The sequence below is a fragment of the Arachis stenosperma genome, chromosome 6 (genome assembly GCF_014773155.1).
Source record: "Arachis stenosperma cultivar V10309 chromosome 6, arast.V10309.gnm1.PFL2, whole genome shotgun sequence".
Lineage (NCBI taxonomy): Eukaryota > Viridiplantae > Streptophyta > Magnoliopsida > Fabales > Fabaceae > Arachis > Arachis stenosperma.
In genome coordinates this window covers 47,165,415-47,187,378 of record NC_080382.1, presented here as the reverse complement: position 1 = coordinate 47,187,378, position 21,964 = coordinate 47,165,415, and the positions used below count along the sequence as shown (strand labels likewise).

General features: G+C 38.3%; 1 protein-coding gene across 1 annotated transcript; it reads left to right on the top strand.

Moving 5' to 3' along the window:
* The first annotated feature begins 19,003 nt into the window (after positions 1–19,003).
* Positions 19,004–21,673, top strand: LOC130934009 (uncharacterized). The gene is made up of 5 exons (XM_057863599.1): positions 19,004–19,545; positions 19,722–20,002; positions 20,387–20,841; positions 20,956–21,096; positions 21,500–21,673. Exons 1-5 carry the CDS (start codon positions 19,004–19,006, stop codon positions 21,671–21,673), a joined length of 1,593 nt encoding a protein of 530 aa, XP_057719582.1.
* The last annotated feature ends 291 nt before the right edge of the window (positions 21,674–21,964 follow it).

Below are 21,964 nucleotides of genomic sequence, written 5' to 3'. Positions count from 1 at the left end.
GTACTGAGATCTGCTTGGATGAGTAAATTCTGAGGGGTATTTTGAAACCCGGTCACTTAGATCAACTGATTTGGGATGGCCAATTGAAAATCCACAATAAAGAGCAACTTAGATACAAAGCACTTAGTGATCCAAAGAGATGCTGGGCATCAATGATCCTAGGAAGAATTAGTGAGCTATGTGTCTGTGGTGGAAAGATGTTGAGCAAAAGAAAAGAAAATAAAGCCAAAGGCTATGCTGCAACATTTAACACCAAACCTCTTAAAGAATAATAAACTTGATAAGCATTGTAAGCCAAGAAAAGTTAGCAAGGGTGGAATCAAAAAGTGAGTCATCTAACAGCAAGTTTAGCAAGCCTTTGAAGAAAGATATGCATTATGTAACAGCAACAATAAATGAGTTGTCATTGTCTGCATAAATGCCCCATAGATTGAAGTTCTGCTATCTGCATAATAAGGATATGCATTCTTTTCTTATTCATTTCATTTACTCTTAGTTTTGATGCTTGCTTGGGGAGGTTTAAGTTTGGTGTTGTGATGACAAGTCATCATATACCCATTTTTCAAGCTAATTTCACTTGTTTTGTTTGCATTTATGCACTTTCTTGCATCCTAAGTAAGTGATTTGGAGTGAAAATGCATAACTTCTCTAAATCAAGCAATCACCATGAAATTAATGTTAAATCATGAGGTTTAAGCTAATTTTAATTGCATTTTAATTGATTTATAAGCCTCTTGAATTTAGTGATACTTTGAGTGGTTGTTTGGTTTATTGTAGGTGAAGAAAAGAAAAGAAAATGAAAAGCGTGGCCTAAGAAGCGTGACACAAGAAAAGGAAAGCGTGGCCAAAGAGGAAAGAAGCGTGCCGCAACTAATGGGGGAAGCAACATTGCCCTCCACAAGGGCAGAATACCCTCTAGGAGAGCAACATTAGGTGACCAAGCAAGAATAGGCAACTCTGCCCTGCCCACTCCAAGGGCAGAGCACAAAATGGTGCCTTAGAGCTAAGAGAAGGAGAACATTGCCCTGCCCTTGTGGAGGGCAGAATCGGGCACCTCAAGGAAAGAAATCAAGAAAAAAAGGTCACCCATACAAGCCACAAGGTTCGAATAAGGAACCATGAGGAAGCCAAGCTCTAAGACCCATTGTCGTGCCAAGAAATCAAGCAAAAAAGTGAGAAGCGTGCGTCCGCCCAGTTTCGAACACGGGCCATGAGGATTGGGAACATTGCCCTGCCCTTGGCGCGGGCAGGGCAGAATCATGAATCTGGCGTACCAATTTTGATTCGCGCGCACCAAATTTCCCCCTTGCCGCACGAACTTGGCGCACAACGCTCGTCCAGGGCCATTCAGCCCGCACCAAACTTCCTGCCCTGCCCTTGGCGCGGGCAGGATCTTGTGTGGCGCACCAAGAAGCAAAACGCGCGCACCAACATCCCCTGGCAGCACCAAACCGTTCCTGCCCTGCCCTTGGCGCGGGCAGGGCAGCCTCTCAAGCACCACGCCGTGCCAGACGCGCACCACGCAGCACCAACTTGCACCAAGGCCGCACCAAGCTTGTGCACCATGCATCAATTTTCTGCCCTGCCCTCCACAAGGGCAGGGCAGCCTCCTGGGAGTGATTTTTGGGCCAAAATTCAAATTAAAAATTCATTTGAATTCATTCCTTCACCAATTCAAAAGCCCATCCAAATCCCATTATCCAAGAATAGAAAGTGTATAAATAGGAGATAGTTTGATGTAATTAGAACACCTTTAGCTACCTTGAGCTTTTATTTTACTTTTTACCACCTAGACTTTTACCTTTGCTTTTTGAATTTCAATTTCCTTGAGCTTTCTTGGGAGACTTGTCCGAGAACTAAGAGGATCAAGGGAGAATTGACCGATCTCCTTCCTCATTTCCCTTGGGCAATTCTACTCTTTTGTTTTTGAGTTTTGGGTGTGTGAAATTGGGGAAATTCTGTCCCAATTCCCATTCAAGCTCTTTGCACTCTGTTTTCTGCATAATTCAATTCCAATTCTGTTCATCTATTGCTTCTTCTTTAATTTTCTGTCAATTGCTAGTTAATTCAGATCTGGGAAGGAAATTGGGTTTTAGGCTCTGCTACCTAAGCCCTTGGGATCCTGAGATCATAATTCACTCTTGGTTCTCTGTGAACCTTTGCTGCATTTTATTTTCTTCCTGTTTGAATGCTATTTGCTTCTGATTTAAATTCTGCTCAATCCATTGCTGAAATTTACTTCTTCTTTGTTTAGATCTTGCAATCCCATTCCTCAATTCCCTTTTATATTCAAGCCATTTATCTTTCTTGCCATTTAAGTTACTGCAATTTAAGTTTCTTGCACTTTAAGTTTCAGTCATTTACTTTCTTGCTCTTTAAGATTCTGCACATTTATAATTCTGTTCTTCAATTTACTGCACTTTTCCCTTCCCCCTTTACATTTACTGTCATTTAATTCTTGTTAAACACAAATCACCCAACCAAAACTTGATTCGCTTGACTAAATCACCCACTAAACTAAAATTGCTCAATCCTTCAATCCCTGTGGGATCGACCTCACTCATGTGAGTTATTATTACTTGATGCGACCCGGTACACTTGCCGGTGAGTTTTGTGTTGGATCGTTTTCCACACATCAATGTAGCATTTATTTCATGAGTTATGCATTTAATCAAACACATACCACCACTAACTTTCATTCTAGCTTATGCAACATTGGATATTTACTTCCTAATTCAGACTTCTCTTTTATTCAAGCATATGAGAAATGAAACAAAATTCAAAGCTAAGTAATGGATGAAAGACATTATGCAGATCTGCATTCTTGACAAACAATTTCACTTGCAACCAAATAAACACTTTAGCAAGACATATAAGAATTCCCAATTTAAAGTACTTCTTCAACAACAAGGATTAAGTGCAGACACAACCTTTTGGGTTGCAGCATTTCATTCTGCCTTCTGATGTATCCCTTTTGAGTCATAATGTAAATTGTCTTCAAATGTTGGCTAATTTCCTGTATAATTATCAAAAGTTGCTTGCTCCTCAAGCCCTTAAGTGAATGGTTAGTATGCATGAATTGAGTGTGTCTTTTGGATTTATTTTGGTTGGGAACACCAAACTTATTTCCTTGCCACTACCTCTGATGCAACAAGTTAACCAATTATGAATTCTCTTGGCCTTGCTAAAGGTTATAGAGCTAAAAACTCGAAAACAACTAAATGGTTGAATGACTTGTCCGATTGCTTGGAGCTAACATTATGCAGAAAGTGAGAATGTGGTTTTAGATAAAATTTTGGTGGAACACCAAACTTAGAATCCTTCATTCTCCTTTAAATTGTTTTGGTGTGTAACACCAAACTTAGCTCCTTGCAATATAGAAAAAACTACTTAACCTTTTTATTGAAATAGCTATGAAAAGAGAACTACCTCCGGTTGGGTTGCCTCCCAACAAGCGCTCTTTTAATGTCATTAGCTTGACATGTTGTTATTCACTTTCTTCCACTTCTTCCAATTTGTTAAGAGGAATGACCTCAAGGGGGGAGAAGATTCAGCTATTGTTCCCTTTCTTGGTTTCTCCTCAGCAAGCTTTCTTCTGTAAATGGCTTGATTGAGCTTGCTTGCTGGATCAGGGGGAGGATTGCTTGTAGTTGACCTTCTCTTATTCATGAATATTGTCCTTTGTATCTTGGTCACTGATGAGCGGATAATTTATACGCTTTTTGGCATTGTTTTTAGATAGTTTTTAGTATAAGCTAGCTATTTTTAGCGATGTTTTCATTAGATTTTATGCTAAATTCACATTTCTGGACTTTACTATGAGTTTTTGTGTTTTTCTATGATTTCAGGTAATTTCTGGCTGAAATTAAGGGACCTGAGCAAAACTCTGATAAAAGGCTGAGAAAGAACTGCTGATGCTGTTGGATTCTGACTTCCCTGCACTCGAAATGGATTTTTTGGCGCTACAGAACTCCAAATGGCGCGCTCTTAACGGCGTTGGAAAGTAGACATTCAGAGCTTTCCAGCAATATATAATAGTTCATACTTTATTCGTGATTAGAAGATGTAAATTGGCACTCAACGCCAGTTCCATGCTGCATTCTGGAGTCAAACGATAGAAACATGTCACGAACCAGAGTTGAACGCCAAAAATACGTTACATCTTGGTCTTCAACTCCAAAAGAATCCTCTACACGTGTAAAGCTCAAGCTCAGCCCAATCACACACCAAGTGGGCCCCGGAAGTGGATTTCTGCATCAATTACTTACTTCTGTAAATCCTAGTAGCTAGTCTAGTATAAATAGAACATTTTACTATTGTATTCGGTGTCTTTTGACCACGTTACATCTTTGGTCTCGGTTTTATTCCATTATTCATCTTAGGAGACTATTGATCACGTTTTGGAGGCTGGCCATTCGGCCATGCCTGAACCTTCATCACTTATGTATTTTCAATGGTGGAGTTTCTACACACCATAGATTAAGGGTGTGGAGCTCTGCTGTACCTCGAGTTTTAATGCAATTACTACTATTTTCTATTCAATTCGATTTATTCCTGTTCTACTATCATCCGTCCCTATGAACGCGTGCCTGACAACCACTTTCGTTCTACAAGCGAAAGCTAGAGTGTGTATCTCTTGGATTTTTGATGCACGATGCATGGTTGCCCTCGCCTGATAACCGAGCCTTCCATTCCGTGAAATCAGAGTCTTCGTGGTATAAGTTAGAATTGATGGCGCCATTCATGAGAATCCGGAAAGTCTAAACCTTGTCTGTGGTATTTCGAGTAGGATTCTGGGATTGAATGACTGTGACGAGCTTCAAACTCGCGATTGTTGGGCATGATGACAAACACAAAAGAATCAAGGGATTCTATTCCGACATGATCGAGAACCGACAGATGATTAGCCGTGCCGTGACAGAGCATTTGGACCTTTTTCACTGAGAGGATGGGATGTAGCCATTGACAACGTTGATGCCCTACATACAGCTTGCCATGGAAAGGAGTAAGAAGGATTGGATGAAGGCAGTAGGAAAGCAGAGATTCAGAATGAGCATAGCATCTTCATATGCCTATATAAAATTTCCACCAATGATTTACATAAGTATTTCTATCTTTATTTTCAGTTTATTTATTATTATTATTCGAAAACTCCATAACCATTTATTATCCGCCTGACTGAGATTTACAAGATGACCCTATCTTGTTTCATACCAACAATCTCTGTGGGATCGACCCTTACTCACGTAAGGTTTATTACTTGGACGACCCAGTACACTTGCTGGTTAGTTGAGCAAAGTTGTGAAATTATGTTTAGACCATGGTATTGAGCACCAAGTCTTTTGGGGCCATTACCTGGGAATCAATTTCGAACAACAATTTAAGTATGAATCACAATTTCGTCCACAGTCACAACCCTCTTCTAGGTGCTTTTATTAATTGCCTTCACTTCCTTGAGTATAAGTCTTGGTGGTTGTGTGATTGGAATGTTCTCTTCATCAAGTGTTTTTTGAATTGATGGTTCAGTGAGCTCTTCCTTCCTGTAATTTTCTTCTTCAATTGAGTGTGAACTTCCTTGATTAGCTTCCTCCTCTTCTTTTACATGATCTTCCATTAAGTCTTTTGGGAGTGAAGTTTCATGTTCCTCTATCACCTCAATTAGCTTTTGTGAATATGAAGCCACAAGTTCAAACACCTCCACAACCTCTTTTTCCATTGAAATTTCACTTGACACAGAGGCTTCCTCATCATGCTTTTCGACTTCTTCACCCACAAATCGGTCTTCATCCTCTATGTTTGATGATTCTAAGTTCCTCCATGTTTGCTCTGAGGGCTCATTCATCTTCTTGAAGAGGATTTCTTTCCAGGATTGGGATTGTGTGTGTCTTTTTACGAGTTGTCTGTGTATTTCAATGGCTTGGCATTGGCTTGTTATGGTGAAGTTGTGTTGAGGGGTGTGGAATGAGTTTTGTGAGTTGTGGGATGAATTTTGTGGTTGGTAGGATGACTTGTATGGATTTTGGAGAAAACTTTGTGCTGAGGCATAATTAAGTGATGAAGAACTTCCAAATGAGAAACTGGGAAGTGAGGGTGGATAATTTCTCATGACTTTATTGAGAGTATACTCCAGGGAAGATGTTTCTTGATGAATGGAACATGAATCCTTGAGATTCCCTTCCCAACCACGGTTTGTGTAACTATCATCACAGTGGGAGTCACTTTGTGGCTTTGGGAGGTATTCATGCTCTTTCATTCCTTGGTGATACTCCCATCCACCATGAGGATAATGATATGAATCATTTTGTGGTGGTGGTTGGTATCCCATATGATTTTTTTGCTCATTTTGTGTTTCTGAAGCAAATCTACATGGATTGGAATGCTTAGAATTTGTATTTTCTTGGTGATATTCCCGGCCACCATTAGAGATTGGTGATGGTGAGTAATATCCCATAAAATTTGTTTGATCATAAGATGAGTTGGACTCCATCTGAGTTTTGTAAAACACAACACCATTGAAAGTTGAAATTTATATCTCAGATGAGATTTGCTTAGTGAGGCAAAAACACAAATACCTTTGTTTTAATTTAAAACAGAGAACAAAAATAAAGAAAATGCTTAATCTAGATCACCACCTCACTTAATCATAGTCAATCTATTTTAATCCCCTGCAACGGCGCCAAAAACTTGATGTGTGGAAAACGATCCAACACAAAACTCACCGGCAAGTATACCGGGTCGCATCAAGTAATAATAACTCACATGAGTGAGGTTGATCCCACAGGGATTGAAGGATTGAGCAATTTTAGTTTAGTGGTTGATTTAGTCAAGCAAGCAAGAGTTGATTTGAGTGATTTGTGATTGATAGAAGCTAAATTGCATGAATTGTAAAGGGAGAGGGAGGAATTGTAGTAAATTAAAGAGAACGGAAAGTAAAAGTGCTAAATCTTAAAGAACAAGTAAAGTAAAAGACAGAAACTTAGAACACAAGAAATGTAAATTGCAGAAGCTTAGAGTGCAAGAAATGTAAATTGCTTGAATCGTAAATGGGTCAGGAAACTGGGATTGCAGAAATTAAACAAGGAAAAGTAAATTGCAACCAACAAAAGAGTAAAAGAGGAATTGAATTGGAACAGATCTCAAACGAGAAATTAAAATTTCTTGAAAGAAAGTATTCAACAAAAGAACAGAATGAGAATGCAGATCTCAGGGGTCAAGAGACTAGAAAACCAAGTCTAGATCTCACTGCCTTCCTTGATCTAAATTCAGAAAACAATTGCAGAGAATTTAAAATCAAACAGCAGAAGAACTAAATTCAAATCTCAATTTCTCAAATAGTGCAGTAAATCAAAACAGAGAGAGATCTCAAGGTGAGATTGATACAGAATTTCCTCAATCCTCAACACCCAAGACTCAAACAAAGTGTGTAGAAAAGAAAACAAGAAAACCCAGAGGAAGAGAATTCAATTCTCGTTCCCAACTCTTCCCAGAACTCTAATTCTTAATAACAACAATGAAAATTCAAAATAAGCTCCCCTCTGTAAGTCCTCTGAAAAATTCTCAAAGAAATGCTCTCTTAAAACTTAAATCCTAAGCTATTTATACACTCTCTTCAAATGATCATTATGCCTTGAATTTGGGCCCTTGGCCTTGATGGAATTGGGTTGAAAATAGCCTCTGTTGATTGCTCTTGGTCTTGAGAAAAAATCTGTTTGCACTTTGAACTTTGGGAGTATTCACGTTTGAGTCAACGTTTGAGGCAAACGTTGACTCAAACGTCTTTGTATGATGGCGTTATGCAGAACAGGTGGTTGCTGTCATTCACATTTGAGTTCACATTTGAGGCCAAACGTGAGCTCAAACGTTATCCTCCCCAAGGCAATCTTCAGCCAACATTTGACCTCACGTTTTAGGCAAACATTAACGCAGGCGTGGCTCATCCAATGCAGCAATCAGGAGCGTTCTTCCAAGCAAAAATTCAGCCAACGTTTGACCTCACAATTGAGGCAAACGTTGGCGCAAACATTGAGCTCCAGGTTGGCTTTAATGGCATTAGTAATGAAATGCATGCTTTTATTAATGCATTAATGTAAAGCATGAATTGCCAATTGCATTAGAAATGCATGGCTTTAATTAATAATGCTAATGCTTTAATTAATAATGCTAATGCTTTAACTTTAAATCATTCATTCATTTAATGCCTTTATTCATTAGCATTAGTAATTAATTGTTCCATGCATGCTTTCATTATATTATTACATTTAATCAGTAATGCCAATTACTTAACATAGCATTCATTTATTTCATTTCAATTGGCATTATTAATTAAGTGTTTCATGCATGCATTCATTCCATTCATCCGGTCACTTAATAATTAAATGCATGCATGCATAAGCATTAATGCATGACAGTTCATGATGCCAAGGTTCAATGGTCATGGGCCACGCTTTTTCCTTCCTTAGGCCACGCTTTCCTTGTTTCTTTCTTTTCTTTACCTACAAGTAATCAAAACAACCAATCAAAGTATCACAAAATTCGCAAAGCTTAAAAGTCATTTAAAAATCAATTAATTTTAGCTTAAACCTCATGATTTTGTGTCAATTAGAGGGTGGTTGATTGATTTTAAGTACACAAGAATTTCTACCCAAATGGCTTACTTGTAACTCAAGAAAGTGCATAAAACCAAATGAAACAAGTGAAATTAGCTTGAAAAACAGGCATATGATGACTTGTCATCAATGCGTACACGTGACTGACGCGTACGCGTGACATGCGCTACCTGTAGAAATCGTAGAAAATGCTGGGTGCAATTTCGGGCCGAGTTTGGACCCAGTTTTTGGTCCAGAAACACAGACTAGAGGCAGGAGACAAGCAGAGACTCAACACACATTCTCATTCGCATAGGTTTAGTTTTAGATTCGAATCTTAGAGAGAGAAATTACTACTTTCTCTAGGTTTCTTCACATTCATAGATTTTTAGTTTGATGCTTTTGATGCTTTTGCTTTGGATATTGAGAAGAGTTACTACCTCCGTTGAAGTTTCCATTATTCTAGTTTGTTTCCTTATTCCTTACTCTTTCATTGCCCATTAACCCTGTTCAGATACGTATGTTTATGATTTTGGGATTTATTAATGCAAAGTACTATTTTTTACCTTTAATTAATTTTAATTATAATTTTATTTAGCTTATCATGTCTTCTCTTTTTTCCTTTCATATGCCTGTAAATGATGTATTCATTTCAGTGGAGTAGACTCCCAACTTGACTTGGGAGTTGATTAATAAGAGACCCTTGAGTTGGAATACTCAAGAATTAATTGGTAATTGGAAGTTGTTGACTAGCTCTCTAGTTACTAACGCTAATCCTTCCCAAGGGAGAGGATTAGGACTTGTGAATAGAAGTTGGCTCAATTACATGACTTTCCTTTATTCGGTAAAGGTTAACTAAGTAAAAACAACAGCCTATTATTAATTAATCCTGGGAAAATTCAACAAGGATAGAAATTCCGATTAATCTTCTCCCAGTCAAGGCTTTTTATCATAATTAATTAAATCTCTCGTGCAATTTCTTCGTTTTAATTCTATTCTCCAACTTCAAATTTCTCAAAAACTTCCTGATCAATAATTAGCACTCTCTTAACAACTCATTGGGAGACGACCTGGGATTCATACTCCCAATATTTTATTCTTAAATTGTGACAAACCCCTTTCTAAATTGATACTGATGTGCGGAAAACGATCCGACACAAAACTCACCGGCAAGTGTACCGGGTCGCATCAAGTAATAATAACTCACATGAGTGAGGTCGATCCCACAGGGATTGAAGGATTGAGCAATTTTAGTTTAGTGGTTGATTTAGTCAAGCGAATCAAGTATTGATTGAGTGTTTGGTATCCAACAGTAAGTAAATAACAGAAAATGTAAAGGGGGAAGGGTAGAATTGCAGAAATTAAAAGAAACTGAAAGTAAAAGGACTGAATCTTAAAGAACAAGAAATTAAATGACTGAAACTTAAAGTGCAAGAAATGTAAATTGCAGTAACTTAAAGTGCAAGGAATATAAATTGCTTGAATGAAAAAGGGATTTGAGGACTGGGATTTCAAAATCTAAGCAAAGAGAAATTGAATTGCAACAATTAATAGAGCAGAAATTGAATTAGAAGCAATTAGAACTCAAACAGTAAGGAAATTTAGTGCAGCAAAGGTTCACAGAAGAACCAAAAGGAAAGTGTGATCTCAGGACTCCAGAGACTAGGTAGCAAAGCCTAGATCTCAATTGCCTTCCCAGATCTAAGTTCACAAAGCAATTAACAAGAAATTGAAGAAGAAACAGTAAAAGGAATGTAAATGAATTCAATTATGCAGAAGAGAAATTAAAGAGCTCTTGAGTGGAGATTGAGACAGAATTTCCTCAATTCTTAACACCCAAGACTCAAACAAGAAAAGTAAAAATGCCCAAGCAAGAACCAGGAAGAAGAGAGATCAATTCTCCTCCCAAATTCTCAAAAATCTTGGTCAAGTCTCTCAAAGAAAAAGTTGCAAAATTCAAAGCTCCAAAGAAAGTGCAAAATTCAAAAATCAAGTAAAAGGTTCCTAATTACATCAAACTAGCTCCTATTTATACACTTTCTATTCTTGGATCTTGGGATTTGGATGGGCTTTTGATTTGGTGAAGAAATGAATTAAATTGGATTTTTAATTCAATTTTTGGCCCATGAAAAATTGCTTCCAGGAGGCTGCCCTGCCCTTGTGGAGGGCAGGGCAGAAAATGGTGTGTGTTGGTGCTTTGCGTGCGCGTTTGGACGAGTTGGTGCTGCAGGATGCTGCCCTGCCCTTGCGGAGGGCAGGGCAGAACTTCTTGGCGCGCCAGAATGGTGCCTGTGCGTGCTGCTGGTGCTGCCGAGTGATGCCTTGGTGCGCCAGTTTGGTGCGCTGGCCGTGCCACAACAAAATGCTGCCCTGCCCTCGCGGAGGGCAGGGCAATGTTTCCAAATTGAAGCCCCGTGTTCGAAACTCGGGTGACACACACGCTACCTATTTTCCTTGGTTCTCTTGGTACATAAGTGAGGCTTAATTCCTTGCTTCCTCATGGTGCAGTGTTCGATTCTTGTAGCAAGCATAGGTGAACTCTTTCTTTGAATTTCTTCCCTTGGTGAGCCCGATACTGCCCTTGAGGAGGGCAGGGCAATGTTTTTGATCTTCTTGATTCCAAGGCACAGATTTGTGCTCTGCCCTTGTCGTGGGCAGGGCAGAGTTGCCTTTCAAGCCTTGTTCCCTTATGTTGCCCTCCTAGAGGGCAGTGTGCCCTTGTGGAGGGCAATGCTTGCTTCCTCCATTATGCGCCACGCCTTTTTCTCCTTGGGTCACGCTTCCTTAAGCCACGCTTCCTCTTTTCTTCTTTTCTTCACCTACAATAAACCAAAACAACCACTCTAAGTATCACTAAATTCACAAGGCTTATAAATCAATTAAAAATCAATTAAATTTAGCTTAAACCTCATGAGTTAACATTAATTTCATGGTGGTTGTTTGATTTAAAGAAGTTATGCATTTTCACTCCAAACCACTTACTTAGGATGCAAGAAAGTGCATAAAGACTAATAAAACAAGTGAAATTAACTTGAAAAATGGGTATATGATGACCAGTCATCAGATACGCGGAATCTTCATTCGTTAAGAGCTATACTCACAATAATTTTCTGCACATCAATTTTTGGCGCCGTTGCCGGGGGAGTTGCAATAGTGTGCTAAATTATCGATTATTGTAAATATTTTTATTTACATATTTGCATATTCTACTTTATATTTTTTTATTACCATGAGCTATATGTTTCTTTCATTGAATGATGAGTTCACTACTTTTATATTTTTCTTTATATTTTATTAACCGCGTTTGATCTGGAAATTGAAAGAACTCTTTCACGTATAAGGCGAGCTCGGCGCGGTTAGCCTCTGAGGATGGTGAAGTGCTTACTACCAATTCACCAGTCTTATCTGAAGATGAATCTGAAGCGTCATTTATGGGAGAAACAAGCTGCTTTTCTACTGATTCTGTTGATCTACGCGCAAATAACATGGCAGCACCATAAAGGGTTACTGTCCAGGAAGCAAGAGCTCCGGACTTTACACTGCCACCTTTCCAAGCGCGTCATCCAAATCTGGGTGCAGATATTGAACTGAAAACTGGACTACTCAATCTATTGCCTAAGTTTCACGGCTTGGCTGCTCAAGAGCCTCTCAAGCACCTCAGAGATTTTCAGACAGCCTGCTCTACTATTAGGCGTCATGGTGCAGATAAAACTACTATTCTACTATCTACCTTCCCATTTTCTCTTGAGGGAAAGGTGAGGGAGTGGTACTACACTCAACTTGAAACAGTTATTACTAACTGGGATATGCTCAGGAGAGAATTCTTGGAAAAATACTTTCCAGCTGAAGTTACTGATAAACTGAGAAAAAAAATTTTCTGCATTATTCAAGGTGACTCAGAGACTCTGTATGAGTATTGGGAGCACTTCAGGAACCTCCTAGACGCATACCCCCACCACATGATTGACAAACTGGTGTTGATCAGCTACTTCACATAAGGCATGAAGCCTCAGGACAAGACTACATTAGATGGTACGAGTAATGGTTCTCTGAAAAAGTACAAGACTGTGGATGAAGCATGGCAACTGATCATCGACCTAGCTGAGTCTACTCAGAACGCCAAGCATAGGAACAACCATCCCAAGGCTGTTGTAGAGGTTTCCTCTAGCAGTAAGAATACTGCTCTCACACAGACTGTGTGTGAGATGACCAACCTACTGAAGCAGATACATCTGCATCAACAACAACCTCAGCCTCCCCCATAACAACAGAGTTAACTGTTGGTTCCTCAAAGAGTATGCGGAATATGTGCCGATTATACTCATCACACTGATAAGTGCCCGCAGTTCCAACAAGAAGACAACACCTTGGCAGCTACTCATAATTTCTATGACCGCCTGAATGAAGGATACTATCAACAAGGCGGCAGTTACAACCAAGGTGGAAACTACAATCAAGGTTGGCAATACAACTCCAACCAGGGATGGAGAGATAATTCCAACCAGGGATGGATGGATAATTCCAACCAGGGATGGATGGATAATTCCAACCAAGGATGGAGGGACAACTACAACAGAGGAGGCAAAAACAACAATGGAAATCAGAGCTGGAACAACAACAACAACAACAACAGACAGCAGAACCAAAACCAGCCATACAGAGCAGCTTGTAACATCCCGTCCAGCAAAATACCTTGCTTAAGTCAGGGTATTTCTACTTGAAAGAACATTACGTAACCTTCTCTAGTATTAACTACTTAATTATCGAGCCTTTGTATCGAGTTCGCATTTTAGTTTTAAGAAAATTTCAGAATATTTTGTTTTTATTTCATTACAGTCATAATTCAAACATTTACAAATAATAATAATCACATAAATATTATTGATCATAATTCTTATATAAAAGAAACCAAATGAAACTCAAATATAATATACCAAACCTACCCCTCTATATGAAATAGAATCTCAAAGGACAACAGCGAGGGGACTCTATGAAAGAAATTAAAACCATAAAGGAAGCCAACTAATCGCTCGCAGCTTTAAATTGCATCTTCAAACCTGTGTCACTGAAAGGGTGGAAAATTTGGGGGTGAGAACCAAACCACATGTTCTCAGTAGAGGTCGAGAATGCCGTGAAAGTAAAGAATAAAACGCAAATAGTTAATTCCATTCAGAAATATTTAAAAGAAAAACTATTTTCATCTGCAGTGTTCTTTACTCGCCTTATCAATCTTTTATTTTGAAAACCAACGGCATAACATTCAAAAATCCAAAATCTTATAAAGCTTCAGTTAATTATCCAAAATTCTAAACCCATATTTCCTTTATGAAAATCTTAAAAATTTTTCTAGACCGTATGAATGACTATTCTGTTCCAAGCATAGGTTCATTAAGTCTATGCTGAACCAGCTCAATCTTTCATACTTACTAAACCTCAAACACAATCCAATCACGGCCTCAGGCCCAAGCAATTCAACCAACACCCAATTTACCACAACCCAACCAATCAGTTACAAACACAAGTAATGAGGTTCAAACACAATCAAGAGCAATTATATCAAGTATAACAATTAGCAGTTAACAAAATTATTCACTTAAGCAAACCAATTACAATATACACACCCAAACAATGTCACACAGATGCATATCATGAATGTCTAGCCCTAGTGCAGGTAATGAGCTCATCTGTCGGTTTCTACCCGCTCCCGACGTAACCCAGCATTACTAGCCGGATATGGCTTTCCTATTGGCTATACCCCTGTGTACAGGAAATAACCCCTCTGCCACCACAGGGTCCACTGCACGCAGGAAATAACACATCTGCCACTGCAGGGATGTATGCCAACACACCTTCTGTATACAGGAAAAAACCCCTCTGCCACTACAGAAATGGAACAGGTGATCACGGTACTTCTGTAGCAGGAAATAACCCTATGCCTTACAAAAATAAAATATGGATCTGTACCATAGGAAAGCATTCTCAGTGGTCGCACCACCATCTATCTGACTGCCTCAATGCAGCAGATGAACAAACAAATAACTCTGGAGTTGCCTTAATGCAACAAATAAACAAACAAGCACCTCTTGGGTTGCTTTAAGCAACAAATGACCCTTCAACAGGTCCTCTCCTTTTTATCATACTACACTTTTAGCATTTTCCACAGCAATATATTCTCAAAAACATTTGATAATAGAAAATCTATTTCTTAAATTCCATATCCAAAATAATTACCAACACAACTTGGCAGCCTGATTTCCATTTTGTTTTTAAAATATCAAATGAATTCGGAATTACGCAAACTTTATATCCATGCGACCGTCTAGAATTAAGCTTTCTATTAAATCAAAAATTATAATTTTTCATTGACTCTTGCTTCGTGAATATAAGCAAAACCGTGACTCCTCTGTAGTGTTTTAAATCCAGAAAACAGCAGCAGCATACAATATTCGAAATTTCATATAAAATCCAAATTGAATCCAACCACCTTCAAAATTAATGTGGTTAAACTTAACTTATCCAAATTTCTTTCTCAATTGGTTCCAGGGTCATACCATTTTTAATGAAGGAGTTACGTAGCTTGGAAGTTAGGTAATTTTTTACAGAATTCTGTTTTACAAATAATTAAACACAACCTCTTCCAAGTCCCATAACTCACTTATTAAAACATGAAAAACCATGAAATTTGAATCATATGTACTAAACATACTCAAATTTCATCTCCAATTGGTTGCATCTCAATATCATTCCAGAATTAAAAATTATAAAGTCTCAAAGTTACTGACTTAGAAAACAAAACCTGATTTTTACTGCATAATACACCTTACTTTAAAAACCATTTCTTTAAAACCACAACTCTAACAATTCTAAGTTTTTATGAAATTAAAATATTAGGAACAGAGTTTCATTTAAAATTGGTTCCATTTCAAAATTCTAACTGGAGAATTTCAATAGAGGAATCAAGTTGCTGTTGTGTTAATCATTCTGCAGAAAAACCAGATTTGACATCCCTAATTCAAAAATTCACCATAAATCATAAATTTAATGAAAAAGTCTCAAATTCACCACTCCGCTCCCTATATTCTCAAGCTTAATCTGGACTTGGTTCCATGCAATTCGGATAATCACAGAATTAATTATAGCTTTTCAAAGTTGCTGACTCAGTTTAGAAATTATGTAGAAAATCAGATTTTAGAATTCAACTTTGAAAAATCATAACTAATTCTCTAGTTGATACGAAACCTTCAAAATTGAGTTTTCACAATTACACTTAATATAATTTACTTAAGACTTAAATTCTTATCATTTCAGTCACTATAGAGTCACCGATTCACTTTCAAAGTTGCCATGTAATTTCAAGAGAACCTGATTTTCAGCAAACCATTTAGTATTCAAAATCCAACCCTTCAATACCCCTCAAGACCAATTACAAATCAACCACCAACCAAGCTCATTAACATTACAATATACCAAATAATAGCTCAACAGCAACAAATCCAACATAACCCATTAAAATTCAGTAATTCTCAACAATAAGTCATCAAACTATTCCCAATCTACATAATCAATTAATATCACCAATCTACAATTCCAAATCACAATCTCAACCATTCCAATCACAATTTCAGCCACAATTCAATATTCACATAATCAATCAATTACTCACAGCTATTAAATCTATTTGCAGTTATTCAATAAACCTTGTAGGCATTCTTAAATTAAAATTGTTTTAAACCCCCTACCTCGCTTTATCGAAATCCACAGAATTTTGGGATGTGGCAACCATCAATTTCTAACCCGCAGTAGTAAAACTCTTGCAGCTAGCTATAGCATAACAGCAGCAACATCAACGACCTCAACACCAATTGTGATTTCTCAGGAGATAAATTGACAACTAGAACAAAGCCATATGCTACTATAATTAGGACAGAGTATAACGGATGAACAAAATGATAGAAGAGTAAGGAAGAAAGGGTTACAGGTTTAAGAAATAGAAAATTGGCATTGGGACTGGAACAAAGAGGATGATGCTGGCCAGATTGAAAGATGGTGGCAGCAAATTGCTTTCTCTGATAGCAAGCTCCAACCACGGCAGCTCCAACGGATATGGCACGACAAGGTACATCAGAGGCAGAGACATGGTTGACCCGAAGTAACAAAGCCATGGTGATGGCAGCTCCGGCAGCTAGGACGCGACCTAGTCTGTCACCAACAGCAGTAGCGACCACGAACCCCAGTCATGGCGACGACACCAGCGGCGATCCCCACCAACATCGCCTCTTCTTTTTCTGGCGACGAGCCCGTAACAGAGCTCCCTTTCCTCTTCCAATTCGCGCTTCTATCCCCTGTTCTGTTCGACGTTAGTGGCAACCTAGCAGAGACAATAACGATCGAAGCTTCAGCGATGATGACGAGGCACGGTGGCGACGCTGTCTTCTCCCTCGATCGTTCGCGTCTCTCTGTTCTCTGTGGTGCTTCCCTTCCGATTTCAACAGCAGCGGCCGTAATTACACCCTCCGCCGTCGCCCTTTCCTCTAGCTTTCTTGATCCCTCTTCTCCCTTTCCTCAGTTTCTCATTTCCCCTTTGCTCCTTCTCTATTCCCTTTCTTTCTTTTTCCTTTCTGTTTTCCCCCCTCGAACTCCCCTGTTTCCTTTCTTTCCCTTTCTGAACGTAGGTTTAGGGATTTTAGGGTATAACTTTAGGAAATTAGTGAAATTAGGGTTTTATTTGGTACTTCTAGAGTTAGGGTAAAATATATACGAGTGATATAACAATTTTATAAAATATTTGAGATAAAATAACGATTTAGAAATCAAATATAATACTATAAAGATTACTTTCAAAACACAAGATTTTATTTATCAATATATCAATGAGCTCAAATAATTACTTTTAAATTAAATTATAAAGTAAACATACTAATCACATTTTATAAAATATGGTTTAAATCTAATATCAATTATCTAAATTAAATCATATAACTTTTTATTATTTTTCCATCACCAAAACTTTAATTTCAATTTTTATAAAATAACTATAACTAATTATAATAAAAGTTGTACAAAAATATTAACCGACTTAAACTTAAAGTGTTTACAAAAATTCATTTAATCATTCCTAATAAGTTAATCTCTAAGAGCTCAATTTAATAAAATAAACTGTAATTTAATCACAATACAAATTTCTTAAATTAAATTATATAATACTTCTATTACTGAATTTTAGTTTCAGAGTATATGAAATAATCAATTATAAAGTTACACAAGAGTTATAATTAACTTAACTTAAAATATTAATAAAACTAATTTAATTATTCTTAATTAATTTATAAAATAAGATATCAAATTAATAAAATAAATCGTAACCTTTTAAGAATAAAAGTTACTTAAATTAAATTATACAATTCTTTCTTATTTTTCAATTACTAAAATTATACAAAATATTCCATTATAATAAGATTACGTAAGAATATTAATTGATTCAAAATAAAACTATCTCTAAATCTATTTAATTATTTCTAATAGAATATTTTCTAAAATTATAAAGTTTAAACTTAATAAAATAAAATCACAATTTATTTATAATTATATTTTCAAAAATACGGGATGTTACACACCTCACCAAAGGCAGTCCCAAGCGCCTCAGAACAACCAACAACAGGCCCCTCAAATCACTTACCCCCTTCTTCTTCTAATGAGATGCTTCGCACAGTGACGCAAGGACACCGAGACATTCAGAATACACTTAACTCTTCCATGAACGGTCTAAATGCTACTTTACAAGCTCTCGTATCCCGGATGGATTCACTAATTACCTCCAACAACCAACCTCAAGCTCTGGTGCCATTCCTTCTCAGCCTATACCCAACCCCAAAGGTGGCATCAATGCCATCACTTTGAGGTCCGGAACCACATTGCAAGGGAGGAGTCATGAAGAACCAAGCTCAAAGGAGAACATTCAAGTTGAAGATGTTGTTGAGGTAGAAGATGCCGAAGAGGAGGATGAAGTACAAGACATGGTTGAAGAAGAAGCAGCCCAACCAGAGAATAGCACCCCAAAGGAAGCCGAAACTCTAGGAGGTGCCATTCCTGTACCATTTCCACACCTTTCTAGGAAGCCCAAAAAGCAGATGGAACTAGACCCCAAGATGGTGGAGATCTTCAAAAAGGTTGAGGTAACCATTCCACCTTTTGATGCTATCCACCAGGTACTTAAATATGCTAAATTCATGAAAGATTTATGCATGCATAAAGATAAAATAAATGAATTAGAAACTATTCCTCTAGGTAGTTCTATTTCTGCTTTAATAGATGCCATACCAGAAAAATGTGGGGATCCGGGTCCATGCATAGTTACTTGTGTTATTAATGGTGTACAATTTTTTGACTACATGTGTGATTTAGGCGCGTGTGTGAGTATTATGCCATTATCTGTATATGATGCTCTGAGGCTCCCTCCCTTAAAAAGGTTGGCAGCACGTTTTGTTTTGGCAGATAAGAGCATCATCTCAGTGGCTGGAATTGCTGAGGACGTACTAGTGAGCATTAAGGGGCTAACATTTCCTATTGACTTCTACATTTTGGAGATGCCCCCTAATGAATCAGGAAGACCATCATCCATCCTGCTTGGAAGGCCATTTCTGAAGACTTCAAGGTTCAAATTGGATGCCTTCTCAGGAACTTACTCTTTTGAGATAGATGGCAGAACAGTGAGCTTCAACCTGGATGAAGCTATGAAGCACCTACCGAAAGATCACTCCATCTTTCAGTGCGACATTATTGATGAGACTGTGGTTGAAGTTCACCAAGTAGTGGTAGAAGAGACGCTTATGGAGCAAGAGGCAAGTGTGGGGACACCTACTGAGCTTACTAAAGATACCTTACCACCACAATTAGCTCCAGATGATCAAGAACCTAGCCATGAGCAAAAAATGGAGTTGAAACCCCTTCTACCCCACCTCAAGTATACTTACCTTGAGGATAATCAGAAGCTCCTAGTTATCATTACAAGGGAACTCACTTCCCTATAAGAGGAGCAACTGCTTAGTGTGCTAAGAAGACACAAGAAGGCCATTGGGTGGAGCTTGGCGGATATAGTAGGCATCAACTCTCAAGTCTGTGAGCACCGAATATTTTTAGAAGAGGGAACAAGGCCTGTCCGTCAACCTTAAAGGTGGTAACCAGGCTGCTTGAAGCTGACATCATCTATCCAATCTCGGATAGTGAATGGGTCAACCCAGTACAGGTGGTTCCAAAGAAATCTGGAGTCACAACAGTAAAAAATGAGCATGGAGAGCTCATTGTAACTACAGTGCAGAATGCCTGGAGGGTATGCATTGATTACAAGCATCTCAACCAAGCTACCTGCAAGGATCACTACCCCCTGCTCTTTATCGATCAGATGCTTGATCGCCTGTCAGGTAAATCACACTACTATTTTCTAGATGGTTACACTAGCTATTTTCAGATTCATATAGCTCCTGAAGATCAGGAGAAAACTATATTTACATGTTCCTTTGGAAAGTATGCGTATAAGAGGATGTCTTTTGGCTTATGTAATGCATCGGCAATGTTCCAAAGATGCATGATCGGTATTTTCTCAGATCTTCTTGAGAACTGTATGGAGGTTTTTATGGATGACTTTAGTATGTATGGTGATTCTTTTAGCCTTCGCTTGGATAGTTTAGCTAGAGTATTAGACAGATGTGTTAGTTCAAATCTTGTATTGAATTTTGAAAAATGTCATTTTATGGTCCAACAAGGTATTGTTCTAGGACATGTTGTTTCTAACACTGGTATTTCAGTTGATCCAGCAAAGGTAGATGTCATTTTTGGGTTACCTTATCCCTCTTCTGTGAGGGAAGTCCTCTTGTTTCTTGGTCATGCAGGTTTCTACCAGCGCTTTATCAAGGACTTCAGTAAGGTAGCATTGCCCTTATCCCGACTATTGCATAAGGATGTTGAGTTCGAGCTGAGTACAGACTGCAAGGAGGCGTTTGATAAGCTGAAGACCGCCTTGAACCAAGCCCCTATTGTGAGAGGGCCTGACTGGAGTCAACCCTTTGAGATAATGTGTGACGCCTCCGATTATGCAGTAGGAGCAACGCTGGCTCAGCGCAAAGGTAAGGACCATTTTATTATTGCCTATGCATCTAAGACTTTAGACGCTGCTCAGTGTAATTACACTACCACTAAAAAAGAGCTTCTGGCTATTGTTTTTGCTCTGGATAAATTTCGAGCCTACTTACTTGGTACTAAGGTGGTAGTGTACTCAGACCATGCAACTCTAAAATATTTATTAGCTAAAAAAGAGTCCAAACCAAGGTTAATACATTGGATATTGTTGCTGCAAGAATTTGATTTATAAATTAAGGATAGGAGTGGTTCCCAGAATTTAGTAGCGGACCACTTGAGTCACCTAGAGCACATTAAGAATGAAGCCACTCCTATCAATGATGCTTTTCCATTTGATAGCTTGCACGCAATATCTGAAGTAGTTCCTTGGTATGCTCCTGTAGCTAATTATCTAGTTAGTCATACATTCCCTCCTAATTTTACTAAGCATCAAAGGGACAAGCTGAAAAGCGAGTCCAAATATTATATATGGGATGACCCATATTTATGGAGGTATGGTGCTGACCAGATAATTAGAAGGTGTGTTCCTCAATCAGAATTCCAGTCAATTTTAGAGGCCTGCCACTCCTTTCAGAGTGGTGGACATTTTGGCCCTCAAAGGACAGCTAGAAAAATTTTAGGCTGTGGATTTTGGTTGCTCACTCTTTTTAAAGATGCTACTGCCTTCTATAAATCTTGTTTTCCATGCCAAAGATTTGGTAATATATCCAAGAGGGATGAGATGCCCCAGCAGCTTATGCTATTATGTGAAATTTTTTATGTTTGGGGCACTGACTTTATAGGTCCGTTCCCAAACTCTTAACGATTTCTTATATATACTGTTAGCTGTAGATTATATTTCTAAATTGGTGGAAGTAATTTCTACCCGTACTGATGATGCTAATGTTGTTGTCTCTTTTGTTAGAAATCATATCATCTGTCGCTTTGGATCACCACAAGCAATCGTGAGTGATTAAGGCACCCACTTTTGTAACAGGAGATTAAGAAACATGGCATTGTCCACAAGGTAGCAACAACTTACCATCCTCAGTCCAATAGGCAAGCATAGGTGTCTAACAGAGAGATAAAGCATATTTTTGAAACGATAGTCAAGCCTCATAAGAAGGACTGGAGCACACGGCTTAATGATGCGCTTTGGGCTTATTGGACGGCATACAAGACACCCTTAGGAATGAGCCCCTTCCGCTTAGTTTACGGAAAGGCTTGTCACCTCCCAGTGGAGGTGGAAAACAAGGCTTTCTGGGCTA